This window comes from Phocoena phocoena, chromosome 16 (assembly GCF_963924675.1).
Source record: "Phocoena phocoena chromosome 16, mPhoPho1.1, whole genome shotgun sequence".
Taxonomy (NCBI): domain Eukaryota; kingdom Metazoa; phylum Chordata; class Mammalia; order Artiodactyla; family Phocoenidae; genus Phocoena; species Phocoena phocoena.
Window position 1 is genome coordinate 13762593 of NC_089234.1, and position 19628 is coordinate 13782220.

General features: G+C 46.8%; 1 protein-coding gene across 1 annotated transcript in view; it reads left to right on the plus strand.

Moving 5' to 3' along the window:
- The first annotated feature begins 379 nt into the window (after positions 1–379).
- The window catches only part of HSPA12A (heat shock protein family A (Hsp70) member 12A), a 144879-nt gene continuing 125630 nt past the window's right edge, over positions 380–19628 (plus strand). The window contains exon 1 of the mRNA XM_065894350.1: positions 380–467. Within this exon, the coding sequence (XP_065750422.1) occupies positions 380–467 (88 nt within the window). The remainder of the gene's footprint in view (positions 468–19628) is intronic.

Below are 19628 nucleotides of genomic sequence, written 5' to 3' on the forward strand. Positions count from 1 at the left end.
TCAAATCTCCAAGATAGATGATAGATGAGATCCTGGCGTAGCCCCTCGGTTTTGGGAGCGCCTTACCTTTACACACCACTTCCCAGTTCTCATGATATGTCCATCTTTTTTTTTTTTTTTTCCTCGCTTGAAGCAGTAAGGCATTATCTCTGTCTTACAGATGAAAACAGCTGAGACTCAGGGCAAAACACCTTGCCCAGGGCCCCACAAGTCAAAGGCCCGCAGGGACCAGCGCCTCCGCCGTCCCCCTAAACCTTCGCTTCCCTTCTGCCTGGTGCTGCCTTTCAGACTGCCTACCGCCCTGAGCACAGGGCTTGCGAGCGGCACGGAAGCACAGAGAGTGCCATTTTCACAGTGTAACTCTTTCCCCCTCCTACAGATGGACAGTGTTGGCGTGTACGGATTCTGTGGGTGTACAGCAAAGAACAAAGTGAAGTGTGATTCAAGGTGGGAAATAACCGCTTCAGGTAGGAAATGAACTAATTTGTGTAAGTATCGAACCGGCGTCAGAAGCAGTCACCCCTAGAACGACACCCTTTTAGAGAGGGACTAGGCACGCTTAGATCTGTGCGCGGGTAAGGTATTTGCTAAACCGCCGCTTGTTCAGAATTGCTTGTTCAGAATTCCAACAAGTGGGAAGAGGTGCGAGAGAAAGAGGATTGCAGAGGCACTTAAGTCATGAAGTCATTTCCCACCTACCCAAAGCCCAGGAAGGTCGCCGTCCATGCTCACAAGGACGGCTCATAGAGTGGGACCTGGCACCCGTCTAACCTGCTGGGCACATGCTGGCCCTGGGGGCCTGCATCTGGAGGAGATGGTCTCGCCCCTCCGCCGAGCTTGTTTATGCTTTAACATGTCTCTCCTCTCAGAGGACTGGTCCTCTTCTTCCTTCTTCCCCAGCGCCTCCCTCCAATTCTGGAGAAAACAAGCGGACTATTCATGTAACAAGAGAAAGAGCGAGCAGGGAGGGGGGAGATGCCACCGACAAACTCCATTGAAAGCCACTGGCTGTTCATTTACATTCACACTTTTAAAAAATGTTAACTAATGATGTTAAATGGTTTGCCAAAGGTCCTGGCAGGTCAGTTGTAGAAGTGTCATTTCTGCCTAATTAGGGCTCTTGTGGCTGCCCAGGGCCTCCCAGTGCAACTGGTGACAAGCCGAGAGCTGACAGCTTCAATTGGTGCCAATAGGAAGGTTGGGCCGGTCATGTTTTCCAACTCAGCCAGGTGTTTGCTGAATGGGGGAGGGGGCCTGGCGAGATCTGAGGGATTCTATGATCCTTTTTCTTTCAGGGCTCCCTCCCAAGTCCTTCCCCTTTGCCTGTCTTGTCTTATGTCAAGGTCAAGAATGGGCTTTGCTAAATCAGCAATTTGGGTTATCTCTGGGAGGTCATTAGGAATCCCTGGCCCAGACTTTTCAAGTGGTCTCAGACCCCAGATGCTAGATTTTTTTTTCTCCCTAAAAATCAGAGGGTAGGGAAAGAAAAGCTTTAAGTGAAAAACAATAGTAGGGAGAAAACAAAACAAAGCAAAAAAGATGCATAGCCATCAAAGCATTAAACTCCTGAAGACATTCATACTAATAAAATTGCTTGAGGAGAAAACAGCTGAAGCATCCTGATCAACGCCTTAAATCTTTTATTGAAGAAAAGGCAATAGGGAAAAGAAATCTTAACATGTTCCATTGGATATAGAGTACCTGACACATAGTAGGTGCTCAATAAATAATTTATTGTTTGATTTTTCAGGAGAAAAGTCATCTGAGAAACAAAGAGTGATTGATAGAGATCCTTCTATTTCTCATGCTTACTTTCATTGTTTCTATAGCACTCTTTGAATTTCTCAGTTGACCATGAAATCATGCTAAGCTGGACTGCAGCACGATGGGGTGATACGATTATCTTATTTTTTGTGCTGTGTCTCCCTTTTTTTTTTTTTTAACAACTTAAAACAAGCAAAATACCGCTGGTGCTCAGATGACCCAGGCGCCCCAGGCTACAGCAACTATGACACAAAGAGGCAGTCCTGTGGCAGTGATAGGACATCTGTGCCTAGAATTTGGATTTGACACCCTGGCAGATCCTGCGGGGATCGCAGCACTGCCGATTGATTTGTGCCTGAACTGAACCTACCAGCACTGGAGCGTGCACGCACGCGTGCACACACACACACACTCTCACAGACACAGACACACACACACACACACACAAACACTGACTGAGCCTGTTATGGGGCGGTGGACGAAGAATGACTGGATTAATACATGGGCTTTGGGGGGCAGTGCTGTGTTAAAGGGAAAAAAAGTGAACTGAAAAAAGCCATGTTTGTTTTATGAAAATTTAAGACCAAACCCCAAGCTTACAGTTCTGAGAAGGAGGAGGGAGACTCAGGTGATGGGTGTCTGAAGCTAAGTTTTCAGCTTCCTTTCTTCACGCAGTGATGCCTCTTCCACCCGCTGCCTCTGTTTTCTCTAACGTGGGACAATGAAAATTGGGGACAGAAACAGAGACTGTCTGTTGGTTTTACCAAAGGAGTGTTGTGAAGTTAAATGAGACAGAGTACATAAACATACCTAGGGTGACACCTGGTGTGTATCAGGAGCCGGATGGCAGTGAGTTCTCTCCACACTGTCCCAGGATCTTCATGGTTGGAGGCCATGCGCTGTTCTGTGGTGTCAAGTTATTTTCTCAATACCCGGGACATATTTGAACAAAGAGAATTAATAGAATCGACTAATAGGCTGACCTCATGAATGATGAGTGAGCAAATGAATCTAGACATTGTCAAACAGTTTAGTTGCCTGTCTCACGCTTTCCCTCCAGGGACCTCCTTTGTCACTAAATTCCCTTAAAAGACCCACTTTGCGTTTTCGCCCATCCATCTCATGCCACAGCACATGCTCTTTTCCCTCTCCATCAGCGACCTCCTTTGTTTACTTGTACCGCTTTTCTCCTGGGATATGGCTCCGCCTCTAGTCCCAGTACTAACCCCTGTCTGGGCTCTGCCTCCTACATGTGCCTCTGTCTCAAGTCCTGATCCGCAAAGCTGCCGCTGCTGGATGTGTGCTTTGAGGGCGAGTGATTGCTGTCTGGCTCTTACGAATGCTAAGAAGTGGCCACTTAAGACTCTCCTTGTGGTTGGGAAGATGAGCATTTAAAAATCATTCTGTAAGATGTTAGTGGTAAAGAAAACCTTCTGCAGCAACTAAACCAGCCTGGAAAAATAAGCCAATTAGTTACTAAAACTGAAACAAACAAATAAACAAAAAACTTCTGAGCACTTATGAACAGAGGAAAGAACGTGTGAATTACAAGTCCACTGGCATTAATATACCCCAGTTGTATACGTGATAACTGACCATCACAATGGTGACCCTGGAAAGGAGGAATTGTGTTCAGCTAGACATTACCTAAACTTTTCTGAAAGGCAGGTCTGATTTTGTTTTCCCGTTGTTTAAGTGGCCCTTCTCTTTGACCTTAAACCCTTACTATGCTTGTGCTGACCTGCTGGCAGTTCTCTAGACATTTCAGGATGTTTCATGCCTCAGAGCCTTTGAACAAATTCTTCTTTATCCTTAGAATGCCTTTTCTCCCTATAGTTTTCCTGACAAATACCTACTCATTGTGCCACCTCCTCCACCAAGCTTCTCCTGATGCCCCCCATGTGAGATTGACCTTTTTCTCTTTTGTGTCTCCTTTCAGAATCTCACATTCTTCCGATACAGATGTGTGAGAAATAAATGCTCAATGTTGTGTGCCGCTGAGGTTTTGAGATCGTTTGTTATGTGGCATTGTTGTGCCGGTTTATAACTGACGCATGATAGAGACTGAACTACTCTTAATTGGCGAGTTTGAAATTATATTCCACCATTAGTTCAAATGAAAACTACAGTGCAAAATGAGAATAAAGTAGTTAAAAAAAAAAAAGAGAATCTCACATTCTTCTCCAAAATAATAATAGTACAAGTTCCCTTTTACTGAGGGCCTTCTGTTTGCCAGTTAAGTGTAAATGCTTTTGCTACTGTACGTACTCACTTATGAGAACCCACAAGGTGCATGTTTAAGGTCACACAGCTGGAAAGCAGCGGAGCAGGACCTGAGCCCAGCCAGCGTGACTGGAGCACATGTACTAACCGCCTTCCATCTAGAACCACCAGCCCACGCTGTGTCCCGTTATAAGTAGCCACGATGCTGATAGATCCGGGCACGTGGTTTCAGTTTTTTCCTTTCTAGATGGTGAGGCCCTGGAGGTTGGTGACACTCTTACATCACTCTGTGTTCCAGGGCCTAGCATAGGGCCGGTGCATGGCAGAGACTCTGAATGTTGGTTGAATTTAATACAATTGAATGGAATCGAATTGTACTACATATTTGTGTACGTTATACATATGTGTATTCTCCCTCTCTCTCCCCCCACCTCTCTTACTGTCTTTATATATATGCATATTTCACATACGTATGTGCATGCGCACATATACATATTTTATATACGTACAGATATAGTTATTTACACACATATATATATATGAATATGTAGGCATAGATACATAAATGAACAGACATATATATGTATATGAAGAGAGTAAGGGAGCCGGGAGAGAGTCAGTTGGGGTCTGGAGGAACGTACGTGCATCACAGTCTCTGACTTTGAACGGTGAGTTTGGAGTCTCTGTTCATCTAGTTTCCTGGTAGCCTGGATGAGACAGCTTGTACCTTGGCCTAGATAGTCCGAGAGACAGAGCTCGAAGCTCTCACAGCTCTGTGCTGGGTGTCACTGCATCTAAGTAGGATGGTCCGTAGAGGAGAAGGAGGCCTGGGTAGGGAGCAGTTTGGGGTTTTTCCCTCTGCATCATCTCAGGTGCGGGGGTGACAAGTCCTGCTTTGTCCAAACATCTTTCCTCACCATTCAGTCCTCTTGAGCCTGAGCTCGTTAGTGATGGTGAGCGTGGGTTTCGTTCTGTGACTCAAGCGCCCAGTGCACCCTCCCATCCTGGAGGTGCTGTGTGTCATGTGTAGGGCAAGACTGACTAACGACCCAGCATGGGGAACGGCCTCAGCACAAGACCAGAAAGCTTTGCTAGAGCCGCGAGGCACCTCTGAGATCTGGGGAGTTGAGTGAAGGTTCAATAACAGCCGCTTCAAGGGCAAAAAACTCTCATTTACCCTTTGGATTCTGTCTCACGCTATTGCTTAGAAAGGGAAAAATTTCACGTGTCCTTTATAGACAAGTGCCAGTTGACACCAAGCGCATCACGTCTATCTTACCCTTCATGAGCATGAAATCCCTGTTTTAAAATCAGATTCTAAAACTTTACAAGCTGTCAGGTTCCTATAGATTTTCCTGGAGTAATTCAGTGGCCCTGAGTGAGCCCTCCCCCTGTCCGCGTCCTGTTGACCTTCCTGCCACTCCCCGTCCTGCCCCTTGCCTCTCTCTCTCTCTGTGCTCCTCTGCCCTCCCCCACCCATACTAGAACCCTTCCTCTCAGCCTGGCCAGACCACACCCATCCTTTGCCTTTGAGAACTGTTTAGGCTGGTGGCGATCTGACCCTTTCCTGCTTTGCCGTGGCATTGCGGTTCTTACTACCCCTTCCAAACTTGTCTCTTAAAAGGTAAAACACTGACAGGTGTGCAGATTTGGATGGAAACATGGTGAAACTTGTTTCTTGTGCTTTTCTACCACAGTAGTCCAAATTGCAGAGCTGAATCAACTGGTGCTTCTGCAAGAACGGAGTGTCTCTGAAGTTTTCTGTCTTCTTTTTTTATATTTGCCAATTTTTAGTGTTTCTCCATTAAGAAATAGGCATTTGTGTTTATATATAAAAACAATTTCCTAAATTATGCCTTCCAGTGCCCTTGATACGTCCTACATTTCTTGGGGCAGGGCCGGATGTCCCGACCTCCTCTGTTGCATGGGGCCCTGTGCTTGGCTTAATGCTCTGCTGTCGCCATCTTGAAATTCTTTTCCTTTATATCTTTATTGGAGTATAATTGCTTTACAATGGTGTGTTAGTTTCTGCTGTATAACAAAGGGAATCAGCCATATGTATACATATATCTCCATACCCCTCCCTCTTGAGCCTCCCTCCCACCCTCCCTATCCCACCTGAAATTCTTGATAACTTGAGTTAGGGCCCTCATTTTCATTTTGTGCTGGGCCTTGTAAATTATGCACGTGGTCCTGCCTTTGAGGTTATATGACCCCTCTGACTGCAAAGCATGGAGTTTTGGGATTAAAACCTTAACATGAATTGTCTATCATGGCCTACCCTGTGCTTAGCGAGAGCCTAGGTGCTCTTTTTTTTTGCGGTTCGTGGGCCTCTCACTGTTGCGGCCTCTCCCGTTGCGGAGCACAGGCTCCGGACGCACAGACTCAGCGGCCATGGCTCACGGGCCCAGCTGCTCCACGGCATGTGGGATCCTCCCGGACCGGGGCACGAACCCGCGTCCCCTGCATCGGCAGGTGGACCCTCAACCACTGCGCCACCAGGGAACCCAAGGTGCTCTTTTAAGGAAGGAATTCTGAGCTAAAGATGATGGAGGGTCAGGAAGGTTGGGGGCCCTGAAGACCACCTTTGCCCAGGATTGGCCATGCCCAGCAGTGTTCTTAATGTGTGTCTACAAAGGATACAGAGCGAACAATCATTCTGTAATTCATGTTCAGTAAGGCGTCCTGAGAGAGCCCTGTTTTTCACCTGGAACTACCAAGTCATTTGGTCAACAATTTCTGCTTATTTGAAGTCTTCAGAAAGAAATCCCCATTGAAGTACACCAAATGTAGAAATGGACTTTCCTTTTAAAACGTGTGTCTGTATGCTCTTCATTTGATTTCCTTTACGTTTGTAATCTCTTCTGTCTTATTCCAAAAGGGACTTTCAGACATACATGTAATACAATGATAAGAATGATACATCTGAGAAACAGGCCTGGAAGGGAACCAGGGTGAAGTCAAGGGTCAGGTGAGTTCACAAGTGCATACCATGCGGTCTTGTGGATTTTGAAAGATGAGTCACAATAGAGGGTGAGTGGGAAGCAGCTTGAGCTTGGCCTTCACTGTCTCCCCGTGGGATGTAGAGATGTCGGGAATATGAATTGCATTCTCCGGGAACCTGTTTGCCTGAGGAACCCGTCATCTCCCAGGAAATCCCAAGGTAGTGCAGAGTGACGCTTCCTCGGAGGAGAGGGTCATTTTGAGTATGTCGTGATGTCCTGTCCCTCAGTCTGTCCCTCATCTGCCTATAGACTGGGGCTTGAGCAGGCAACGACAGAAGCCCCCCCGCTCCCACACGTGCCTCCCCCTCTGAGCGTGGTGGGAGCCGGCCAGCGCCCCGCGGTGATGACACAGGCGGTGGCTCCAGCAACCTGATGGCAGCGGCAGCAGAGGCGGTGAGCCCGGCGCTGGCAGTGTTGGTGGCACTTTCGCGGTGGCAGTGGCACCAGCACTGGCGGTGGCGGTGGCACCAGCACCGGCGGCACCCGTCCCAGCAGGAGGTGGCACTGCACCTTGGAAGTGGATGCAGCAACGTTGCAGCGGCTGCGGGAGCCGGTCAGCTTCAGCCAGTGTGGGGGGCGGGTGGCCGGAGTGGCCCAGAGAGGGCCCTGCGGTGGCTCTGTGGGTGACAGAAGCCTGGATGACAGGAAACAGCACAGAGGCCCATTCAAGGAGGTATTTGAGGGTCCCCTGGAGGACGACTCCCCCAATAGCAGGTGGGAGTTGGAGCCAAAGAAATGCTCTTTATGCTAAGTGACCCCATTTTTAGCCTTAGGATAGGGTGACCCATAAAGAGATGAGTGACACAAGATTTAGAGCATTTTTGAGATAAGAACCAAGCAGCTGGTTAAGAGAAGCTCAGTTCTCCCTTATGTGGGCAGCGGCGCACTCATTCATTCATTCATTCAGTGATTGTTCAACACACATCAGTGGAATCCTTCTGGAGCCAGGTTTCAGGGATCTGAACTGGCTCTGCCATTTGCTAGTCTGTGATCTTGAGAAACTTATGTGATTCTCTACACCCCAGTTTCTCCATCTGTGACATGAACTGTGAATAATATTAAGTATTCACCTCAGTGGGTTTTAAGAGAATCAGATGTCCATGATGTTGTTAGCAGAGTGGCTGGCACCAATTAAGCATCCAATAAGTGTGAGCTATGGTGAAAGGTTATGAGATGTTCATAATCCCTCATTAACTAAGGTAGCTTTTGTCCACATAATGAAATGCTGTGTTGCCACCGTCCGGAAGGGTGCGCTCTGTTACCTGTGGCTGCGGCGTGGTGGAGAGATTATGGGTGCTTCGATTGATTTGATTTAATTACATTTGTTATCTGCCTTTCAGGATTTTTCCAGAGCACATGAACTGTATATGAGATTTTCAAACAGCAGAGAAAGAAATCCCATGTGACCATCTCTTTGGTGCATTAATCTGTTCCCTGACGCCTCTGTCTCCCACATGATTGAACAGTTCCCGTGAAGAGAGGCACAAGGGCACTCAGGGCAGCTTATCAAATCTGTTGGCAGCTCTGACTCTCAGAAGGTTCTTCTGTAGACTGTTTGTAGTCTCTGACAGTTATGTTTCTTGTTCATTTATTCATTTAACAAATACGTGTTAAGTGCTTCATATACGCCAGGCACGGTGATAAATTCTAGGGAGACAATGGTGAACGGGAAGCCTGTAGGCTCCCTTCATGGAGCTGGTAATTCAGTGAGGTCCTCAGACTGTAACCCAGTAATTAAATAAATATGTCATTACGAGTGGGAGTGCACAGCAAAGTTGACGGGGAACAGGAGTTGGGGGAACGTCCCTGGGAGGTGACAGTTAAGGTGAGACACGAAAATGCGTAGGAGATATTGGGGGTGTAGTGGGGGGGGCAGTGAGCAGTCCAGAAGGAGGTGCAGAGTCTGCTTACGAACCACACAGAGCATCTAATTCCCTTTCCACCTTGAGCCCTTAAATATTGAAGATATAACTTCTTCTGTTTTGCCCCCAGTCTCTTCAGCTTTGCTTCTTAGAATGCGATTTTACAGCCCTTTGCCATTCTGAGATCCAGTTTGTTGATATGCTCCCCGTTTAATAACAATTCTGTCGAGCTATAATTCACATACCATACAATTCACTCAGTTAAATTGTACAATTCGATAACTTTTAGTGTATCACGGAGTTGTGCAACCATCACCAGATCAATTTTAGATCATTTTTATCACCCCAAAAGGAAACTCCCTTTCCTGTAGCAGTCAGTCTCCATTCCCCCCACCCCAACCCCTGCCCTGGGAAACGCTAATTGTTCTCTGATACTAAGTGCTTATCCTGGATACTTCATGTAAATGGAATCATACAGGAGGTGGCATTTTGTAACTGCTTTTTTCATTTAGCACAGTGTTTTTGTTTGTTTGTTTGTTTTTTTACATCTTTATTGGAGTATAGTTGCTTTACAATGGCGTGTTAGTTTCTGCTTTATAACAAAGTGAACCAGTTATACATATACATATGTTCCCATATCTCTTCCCTCTTGCCTCTCCCTCCCTCCCACCCTCCCTATCCCACCCCTCCAGGCGGTCACAAAGCACCGAGCTGATCTCCCTGTGCTATGCGGCTGCTTCCCACTAGCTATCTACCTTACGTTTGGTAGTGTATATATGTCCATGCCTCTCTCTCGCTTTGTCACAGCTCACCTTTCCCCCTCCCCATATCCTCAAGTCCATTCTCTAGTAGGTCTGTGTCTTTACTCCTGTCTTACCCCTAGGTTCTTCATGACTTTTTTTCTTTCTTAAATTCCAGATATATGTGTTAGCATATGGTATTTGTCTTTCTGTTTCTGACTTACTTCACTCTGTATGACAGACTCTAGGTCTACCCACCTCATTACAAATAGCTCAATTTCGTTTCTTTTTATGGCTGAGTAATATTCCATTGTGTATATGTAGCACAGTGTTTTTAAGGTTCTGTGTTGCAGTATGTACCAGTACTTCACTTCTTTTTATTGCTCAGTAATACCGCATTGTATGGATATGTCGCGTTTTGTTTATTCATCAGTCAATCGATGGACATTTGGGTTGTTTCCGCTTATTGGTTATTACGAATAATGCTGATGTGAACGTTCACATACAAGTTTTTGTGTGGATGCATGTTTGGACTTCTCTTGAGCATATACCTTGGAGTGGAATTTCTGGGTCATGGTAACCCTATATTTAACTTTTTGAGACACTGCCACACTGTTTTCCAAAGCCACTGTGCCGTTCTACATCTCAACCAGCAGTGTATGAAGCTTCTTGTTCCTCTGCATTCTGGCCAACAGCTGTTAATCTGTCTCTTTGATTATAGTCATCCTCCTGAGCACGAAGTGATACCTCATTGTAGTTTGATTTGCTTTTCAGAAGATGTTAGCATCTTCTCATGTGCTTATTGGCCATCTGTAACCTTTCTTTGGAGAAATGTCCATTCATATCGTTTGCCCATTTTTAAATTGGGTTATCTTTTTATTATTGATTTGTAAGTGGTCTTTATATATTCTAGATACAACTTCCTTATCAAGTATATGATTTGCAAATATTTTCTCCCATTCTGTGGGTTACCTTTTCAGTTTCTTGATGGTATCCTTTGAAGCATAAAAGTTCTAAATTTTGGTTAAGTCCACTTTATCCTTTCTTCCTTCTTTTTGCTTGTGCTTTTGATGTCATGTGTAAGAAACCATTGCCTAATCTAAGGTCCCAAAGATTTATATCTCTGTTTTTTTCTCGTAACTTTTATCTCTTCTCGTGAGAGTTTTACAGTTTTAGCACTTACACTTAGGTCTTCCATCCATTTTGAATTCATTTTTGTATATGGTATGATGCAGGGGTCCTTCTTCATTGTTTTGTATGATATTCAGTTGTCCCAGTACCATTTATTAAAAAGACTGTCCTTTCCCCCACTAAATTGTCTTAGCACCCCTGTCAAAAATCAATTGAGTACACACGTGAGGGTTTATTTCTGAACTCTCAAGTCTATTCCATTGATCTCTATGTCTGTCCTTCTCTGGTACCACACGACTGACTATTGAAGTTCTGTGGTGAGTTTTGAAATTACAGAGTGTGAGTCTTCCAACTTTGCTCTTATTTCTCAAAATTGTTTTGGCTATTCTGGAACCCGTGGATTTCCATATGAATTTAGAATCAGCTTGTCAGTTTCTTCAGAGAAGCCACCTGAGGTTTTTAAAGATCTCGTGTTGAAACCAGAGACCAGTTTGGGGGAGTACTGCCATGTTAACAGTATTAAGTTTTCTGATCCATGAACATGGGATATCCTTCCATTTATTTAGGTCTCCCTTAATTTCTTTCAACAATGTTTTGTAGTTTTCAATAGATAAGTTTTATACTTCTCCTATTAAGTTTAATCCTAAATATTTTATTGTTTTTGATGCCATTATAAATGAAAATTTTAACTTTTCACATTTGGATTGCTCATTTCACATCCCTTTTACAATGTGGTCCTTAAAACCATCAGACTAGCATTGAATACAGTGGGATGCCCACCTTACCCTTGTAGATACAATTCCATGACTGTAACCCAAGACAAAGTGAGCTTTTTGTGGGAAGGGGGAAAGGGGGGTTAGGGTGAAGGCACAGTAACATCACATATGATGACAAATGACTTATGTCAACAAAAGCCCTTTATACGTTTTCAAGTCTTCTGCCACTGTACCGTGCTTCCCTCCTTCTGTACATGGACAGGTAGCTCTGGGAGCCAAAGGTAGCACATCACCCTTTCCATTTCATATTCTTAGATTCAGTGCATTGCCTCTAGTCTATGAGTGAGGTTGATTTGGATGTGATTCTGATCCTGGTCATGATATCTTTGTCTCCCAGCCTATGCCCAAATGTAGTGAACATACCCTCTTTGTTTTCATTCTGTCCAGTGATACAAAGACTCAACAGGACTTTGCTGAGGACAGAGGCTTGAGGTCCTGAGCTCAGAATCTCTCTCTGGGGTCATCAAATTTCAATCTCTGAAAAACAATATCCAGCCAGTCCCCAAGCCACCTAATAGTCCTTGCACTCAGCTCGATAGCCCTTGCATCCAATCCATATGTCATCCCCACTGAATTTATCAAATGCCCTACTGAATTCTTAAATCCTTGATGTACTTCATTTCTACCAGTCCAATAATCCTGTCAAAGAAGGAAACAATTTTATCTGACTGCTTTTCCTCTGTGAGTCTACTGTGGGTCCTAGTGATCTTTGCTTTCTGCATGTTCATAAACCATAAATCTCCTTTAACAGCCATCCCTGAATCTTTTCTACCAAACTCACAAGCCAGTTATTCTTTTATTGTAAGAGAATGAACTTCAGATGAAGAAACAGAGAATCACAGAGATTAAAGTCATACTTAAGGCTGGTAAGTGTGGAGGGAAGACTAGAATCTAAGGTGTATGATGACTTATCCCAAAGCCCCCTCCACTCATGATGGAGAAAGTTCACGTGCGGACAGTGATGGGAGCAAGTGTGAATGTGGGCAGAAGCTCAGAAACTCCATGTCATCAGGTGAACTTAGGTGTATGACTTTCTGTACCCGCAGTGAAGTACTGCTGCTGTGCCCATAGTGAGGCAGTTGCCCGAGCGAACCCCGGAGGATGGGCAGAACGTGAAAAGGGGTCTTTTAATACACATCTGTGGTTTCTTATTATCTCGTTTAATTCAGGTTCCTGTTTGGCCTGGATTTCATTAATTCAACAAGTATTTACTCACATTTTTTCTAGGCCCCATGGTAGGCTCTGGGGATCCTGAGATGTGAGAGGCACAGAAAATGTGGACAGGTCAATCCAGCGCCGTCATGTCCCACGGTGGGTACTGTGGTAGTATTTGACATGTCATCCTGCCCCCCCTCGAGGCCCCAGGCTTCTTCCCATGCGGTCAAGATGGCAAGTGACACAGGTGAACCAACGTGCAGTCACAAAGCGGCCAACAATGTCTAGAGACATTCTCATGTCTCTAGACATGAGAATACAGCAGTGAATAAAACATACGAATTCCTGTCCTTGTGGAGCTTACATTCGTGTGTGTGTGTGCGTGTGTATAAAAATCTTATCAAATATGTCAAATGATAAATGGTACAGAGGAAAACTAAAGCTGAATGGGGGATAGGGAGTGACGGGGTTAGAACTGAAAACAGGGAGTCCAGGGATGCCTCACTGAGAAGGGGACATCTGAGCAGCAACCTGAGGAAGGTAAGTGATCAAGCCATGTGGCTATCTGGGGCAAGAGCATCCTGGGCAGAGGAACAGCTAGTGCAAAGGTCCTGAGGTAGGTGTTGCGTTGCATGTTAGAGGGCCAGCAAGGAGGCCACATAGCTGGGAGATGAGGCCAGGGAGGGCTGTGTAGGCCACGGTCAAGGATTCCAGCTTGTCCTCTGAGATAGGAAGTGAGGGTCTTGAGTGGCAGAGTGGCATGATCTAACTTATATATATATATATATTTTTTTTTTTTTGCGGTACACGGGCCTCTCACTGCTGTGGCCTCACCCCTTGCAGAGCACAGGCTCCGGACGCTCAGGCTCAGCGGCCATGGCTCACGGGCCCAGCCGCTCCGCAGCACATGGGATCTTCCCGGGCCGGGGCACGAACCCGTGTTCCCCGCATTGGCAGGCGGACTCTCAACCACTGCGCCACCAGGGAAGCCCCGTAACTTATATTTTTAAAGGATCCCAATGGCTGTGTTGAGAACAGACTTTGATGGGGATTGAGGTAGGCAGAGAGACCAGTTAGGAAGCTCTTGTGAGGTACAGATGGGAGACAGTGCTGATTTGGATTAGGGCAACAGGTGGAGATGGTGAGAAGCAGGCAGGGGTTGGAGTGGGAGTCTCCAGGGATTCTGGCAACTGGATGTGGGATGTAAAAGAGACGAGTAGGAATGATGCCGGCATTTTTGGCTCAAGCAACTGGAAGCACGAAGTCACCAGTTACTAAGGTGCAGACGGCTGGAGGAGGGGGAGGTGAGGGGGCCTGTTTGTCAGAGTCACCCATTGCACGTGCAAGTGAGGTGGGGGGGCTCGTGCTGGAAATGTCGGTGTGGGAGTCATCAGCACATCGATGCTGTTTAAAGCCAAGAAACTGGAAGAGACTCCCTCAGTGAGAGAGTGTGGATGGAAAAGAGATGTCTGCGGACTGGAGCCTCGGGCAGAAGAGAAACAAGAAACAGAAAAGTCTGAGATGCTGTGCCAGCGAAGGAAGAGGGAAAAGCATGGGCCCTGGAAGTCGAATGGCGAGGGTCTTCCCTGGAGGAGGGGAGTCGGCTGTGGCGAGCTGTGCTCATTGGCCATGGCTGATGAGCACTGACGCGTATTCGTGGTCTTTGTGGCCACAGCAGCGGTGGAAACGACAGGCAGGTACCACTCCTGAGTCATCTCACAGGCCGGGCACAACCTGAATCCCTCCTCAGACCCACTTCTACCACTTCAACACATATTAATCATTTCTAAACACGTTTGATCACACGCAAATTCCCTCAAGAGGTACATTTCCAATACACGTATTATTTAATGTAATGATTTCCCCCATATTGTCACTGTTTTCTGGATCATTCCAACCCACCCTGGGTAACATGTGATGGGGCTCAGTTCTGCCCTGTGTGCTGGGGACGGGAGGTCAGTGGAAGAAATGGAGCCACATATGTAAGAGGAGTTTGGAGGGTCCCCAGATGGATAATGGACATTTGGGGGTGGAAAGGATGGCAAAAGCAGAATCTTGGAGCTGGGAAAATGCAAGTGAGTTTGGAACCAGTGAATAACCACTGTGGGTGGAATATAGACTCATGGGATGCAGGGTTTGGCCTGCCCACGGTGGAGCGGTCTGTGAAGAAGAGGATAAGTCAGGAGTCCCTGAGTCAGTGTGGTCCTTTCTGTGGATCCGTCCCAGAGAGCTGTGAACTCTGGAGAGGCCCAGAGAGACTGGAGGTGAGAGCCCCCAGGCAGCGAGGGCTGCAAAGGGTTAACAGACCAGGGCAAGGTACAGACCCAGGAGGGCTGTCGGCAGGTGTGACTGTCCATCCCTCTATGAGGTACACCGGGACGTGTGGTAATCTCTCCATCATTTACCATCCATTTTTGTTGTTTTTAGTTTCTATCTTATCAAGACAAATTTTAATTTTCACACTCACTGATTGAACAGAACTGTGGTTTACAGATCACGTACTGCCACGTTCCCTGCTCTAACATTTCCCGTCTCTGACAGTTGCAGTTTTCCCTCTGGGACATCAGGCCACTATATGTTGTGAGGACAGGCTGTGGCGTCCCCCTTTGATGGGGGCAGTGTTTGGAGATGTGTCTGTGTCCCCCTTCCCGGTGTCACTGACGTTACAGTTGGCGTCGAGCAGCTGAGCAAAGAACCCGTGGATGAGTTGGGCTTCCCCTGAGGAGTGGGCCTCGCCTTGGCCCAGACCCTGGTCTGCCTCAAAGGGCTGAGACACAGTCCTCAAGGGGCCAAGAGGGACAGTAAAGCTCACAGGTTCCCGACAGGGATGGGGTCATCTGCCAGAGCAAGGAGTCGAGACTTTATCCTGTAGCTCAGGGAGAACCAGCCAAGCTCTTAAGAGGACCGATGTGATCAGGTTTGTTCCGATATGGAGAAACCCATGGCAGTGCCTGGCGAGGGGAGGGGCAGGAGGCCAGATGGGGCTGATGCAGTAGCCCAGGTGAGAGGCAGTGAGGACTGGGCCCAGGGCAGGGACGCTGGAGGGGAAGAGGAAGCTGGTGACGAGAGTGTCGTTGCAGAGGTCTGGTCAATAGGAATCAGTGCCTGATTGGATGTGGTGTGAAATCCAGGATGACCGCCAAGGGTCTGACCCGGGCAGCCAAGTCGATCATACTGCTTTCGACTCCTGCAGGGAGAACAGTGAGATGATCTTGTGCCTCTTCATATTCTGCAGATTATCTTGAATGGCTCACACTTTTGAGGCGGAGGTTTTTGTTTGTTTGTTTGTTTTTCTCGGGGGGTGGGGCGGTGCGGAGGGAGAAGAAAATGAGCCTGAAATATTTGAACAACGGCTTTGATTCTACCCTTCTCTTCATTCTCTTGGCAGCCTGACATTCTTAGGAGTGTGGAGCACAGAGAAATCTTAAACAGAGAATTGTTATGTGTAGATATGAGGATGCCATACCCCCCCCCGCCCCGCATTGGATTTCCTCTGCCAGAGCCACGGAAGGAGTGAATGAATAGAAGCCCAGCCTATTCCTGAACTTGACGGTGTCTGGACTCAGATCACCGCAGATGGCTGTGTGGGGTTAGCACTCAGCGCACTAAGCCTGCCCCTTCTTTCCTATTGTCTGCGTAACTCCATTGTTTTAAGCAAGCTGACTTCGTAGCCAGGGTTCATTCACTGCAGATGAAGCCTTTGTTAGAAAAAATTAGATCTCTGAAGCTTCTGGAGAGCTGGGGAAAATCACAAGCCATTAGCAGTGAACGTTTCAATTCCAGATCCCTAGGCAAAAATGGCAGATGGCGTTTCTCCCTTGTTAATTCTTAAAAAAAAAATTAAATATGAAATAAATCTGGATGGTGGGGGAAGGGAATGGCCTCCAATAATTAGTTACTCCTGCCTGCCACTGGAATATAGAGTTCACAATAGTCCAGATGATTCTGGCAAACTATAGATTTCATTTCCAACGTTCAACAGTGTAGTTGATACATATATATGGGTGAAAAGATGTTCCACACGGATGTCATGACGTGAATGGCTGAAATAGTATTTAAATTCTGTTTTCTTCAGGTGACCGGATCTTTCCCCCCTCTTCATTGACCCATTTGGGAATTGCTTTAAAACAGCCCAAGGATGGCTTTCCCCATCAGGAAAAGAAACCCAGTCACAATAAAGGGGCTGAGCAAATGGGTAGTTGGAAGCATTTTGAAAGCTCCAGCATCAGGAGTCTTTTAAGCCATGTAGCAAAAACTCTGTTGAAGATTTGAGGCAACTTTAAGCTTGGTATTTCTCATTAGAAAGACTTGTATCACCCTGAAAGAAGGGAAACCCTCCATTTAAAAAAAAAAAGTTACTGTGAGTGGCAGATTTTCCCGGAGCCCACGGCTGCACAGGCCACTTGAATTAGAAATCAGAGTTGTCTCGTGTGAGGAAGATGGTACTTTTACGCTTCGGATCACTCCGTATAACGTCAGCCGTGTGCTGCTAAGGCAGGAGCCTGAGACAGGCCAGGCGTCTTCTGCCTCTGGAGGTGCCAGCTGAACAGGGAGAACAACGGTTTCGGGGATTTTACGGTCAGTCTTACAGTCAGTCATTCCTCTGTTGGGCACCAGATGATACAAACGTTTTCGGAAGGAAAAGATGCTTGGAGCTGGAAGAGGCTTCAGGCATCGCCTAGGCAGGGTAAACTAGTTGTGTTAAGCATGAGGGCCATGCAGTCAAGTTCTGGACATGTCATCACCAGTATGTAAGTCACTGAACTTCTCTCAGCCTCTGTTTCCTCTTTCCTCAAATGAAGAAACAATATCCACCCACGAGGATATTTAAGAGGCTTGATTGAGACGATACAGTTAAAGAGCTCAGCACCGTGCCTGGCACACAGTAAATGCTCAATAAATGTTTGTTAATATAAATTTAGCCCAACTCCTTCACCGTGGGGGAGTGGAGAAGCCAGGAGATAGAGCAGAAACAAGAATCCTATGGAGATAGCCATCTTGTCCGATAGATGCACCGCTTAGGAATGCAGTCCTTCCAACCACAAACAAGCTTTCTGGTTTTTTCTTCTTTTTTTTAAAAAGATACTGGGGGTAGGAGTTTATTAATTTATTTATTATTTATTTTTGCTGTGTGGGGTCTTCGTTTCTGTGCGAGGGCTTTCTCTAGTTGTGGCAAGCGGGGGCCACTCTTCATCGCGGTGCGCGGACCTCCCACTATCGCGGCCTCTCTTGTTGCTGAGCACAGGCTCCAGATGCGCAGGCTCAGCAGTTGTGGCTCACGGGCCTAGTCGCTCTGCGGCATGTGGGATCCTCCCAGACCAGGGCTCGAACCCGTGTCCCCTGCATTAGCAGGCAGATTCCCAACCACTGCGCCACCAGGGAAGCCCAAGCTTTCTGGTTTTGAGCATCGCCCTCAGGGGGCGGTGAGCGGCGGGCGGAACACATTAAAAAGTTAGAATTTGCAACTGGCAGCTTTAGAGCCATGTCCGGAGCCAACAGTCCAAAGGGAAACGGCAGTTTCTGACCCTGCCAACGTTATTCTGGACAATCGACTCAGCTCGTGTGAAGCAAGGTGCTAGTCTCCCAGTTCCCTCCCAGGGTCTTTGTTTGATTGCTTGTTTATTTTATTATTGTATTTTGGGTCTGACACAGAGGAAATCCATTACTCTGGCCAGATTTACAGGTGACTCGGAGTTGGGAGAGGATGGCTGATTCATTGGCTGCTGGGTTCACAGAGGTCCCAAAAGTCCAAAAAGAGCTGAAACTGCTAATAATTAAAATGAGACAGGGATACATCCAAAGTCCTGTACTTGGGTTCAAAAGGCGACTGCATCAACAAACTGCGTAATTGCAAGAGCATGTTAAAAGAATTTAGGGTTTTTCGTAGTTTATTGAAAAGGTGAGACTATTCCTTACAAGCTTCTGCCCCATCTGACTTTAATCTTCATTGTTTTAGCATCTCAAGGCTGTGGGAAACTCCACTTGGCATTTCAAAGCTTCCTGCTGAGCTTTCCAGTTTCCTCTGTCAGTTTCAGAACTTGGCAAGTGTCTTACAGGGGAAAGTGAGAAGTGCCTTGGGCTAATTTAACTGTCCTTCCTCTTCAGAAGAAACACAGGCCCCCACAAATCCCTGCTTTTTTAATCCCTCCATTCTCAGGAGGCTTCCTGAGGCTCTGCTTGTTCCTCTGCCTCCTTGTAGCAGTCCACTGCCTGGGCCCTTCGTTGGACCCTCGGCCCCTTGCTTCATGTCCAGGATTAAACAAATTCCCTGCGGCAAAAAGTGACAGCAGGATGTCAGGCCACCTTACCAGCCAGTTCCCCCCTTTCTGAGATTTTTGCCTGCTTAAGTCCTGGTTGTCACAACAGCTCTCTAATGCCTTCATAGAGGGGGGTTTTGTATTTGATTTCAGCCTTCCTTGCTGGTTTCAGTAGGAGAGATGATCTGCCACAAGCCACTCTCGTACACAGAAGCAGAAGCTGCGCCCTCCTGTTCTTGATCTTGGGGAATACAGTCATTTTCCTGATGGTTGTGAGTGTCCTATTCTTTTACTTAGGCTAGAGACAAATATACAAAGTGTGCTTTGTCACAGGTGTAGTAGGGTCAAAGGGAAAAGGGCCGCTTTCCCCATGAGTATGGTGACAAGCCTCTCTCTCTCCCACTCAGACTTTGGTTTCTTCCAGAGAGCAAATGGTCAGATTGGGAGGGAACAGTCCCATTGCATTCTGGCCTGGCTTGAACACAGAGGGGCGATGCCGCAGAAGGGGTGACCATCCAACAGCAGGGGTGATCAATGGCACCCATCTAGGGAGAGACAGCAGGGGGTTGCGTGTATGGAAAGCGGACCCCGTGAGGAGCTACACTAGTGGCCAGCCCTCACCGAATGCCTTTGCCATTTAAACATCACAATGAGCCTATGCAGTAAAGGTTTGCTATCACGCCCATTTCACATATGAGGAAACTGAGGCCCAGAG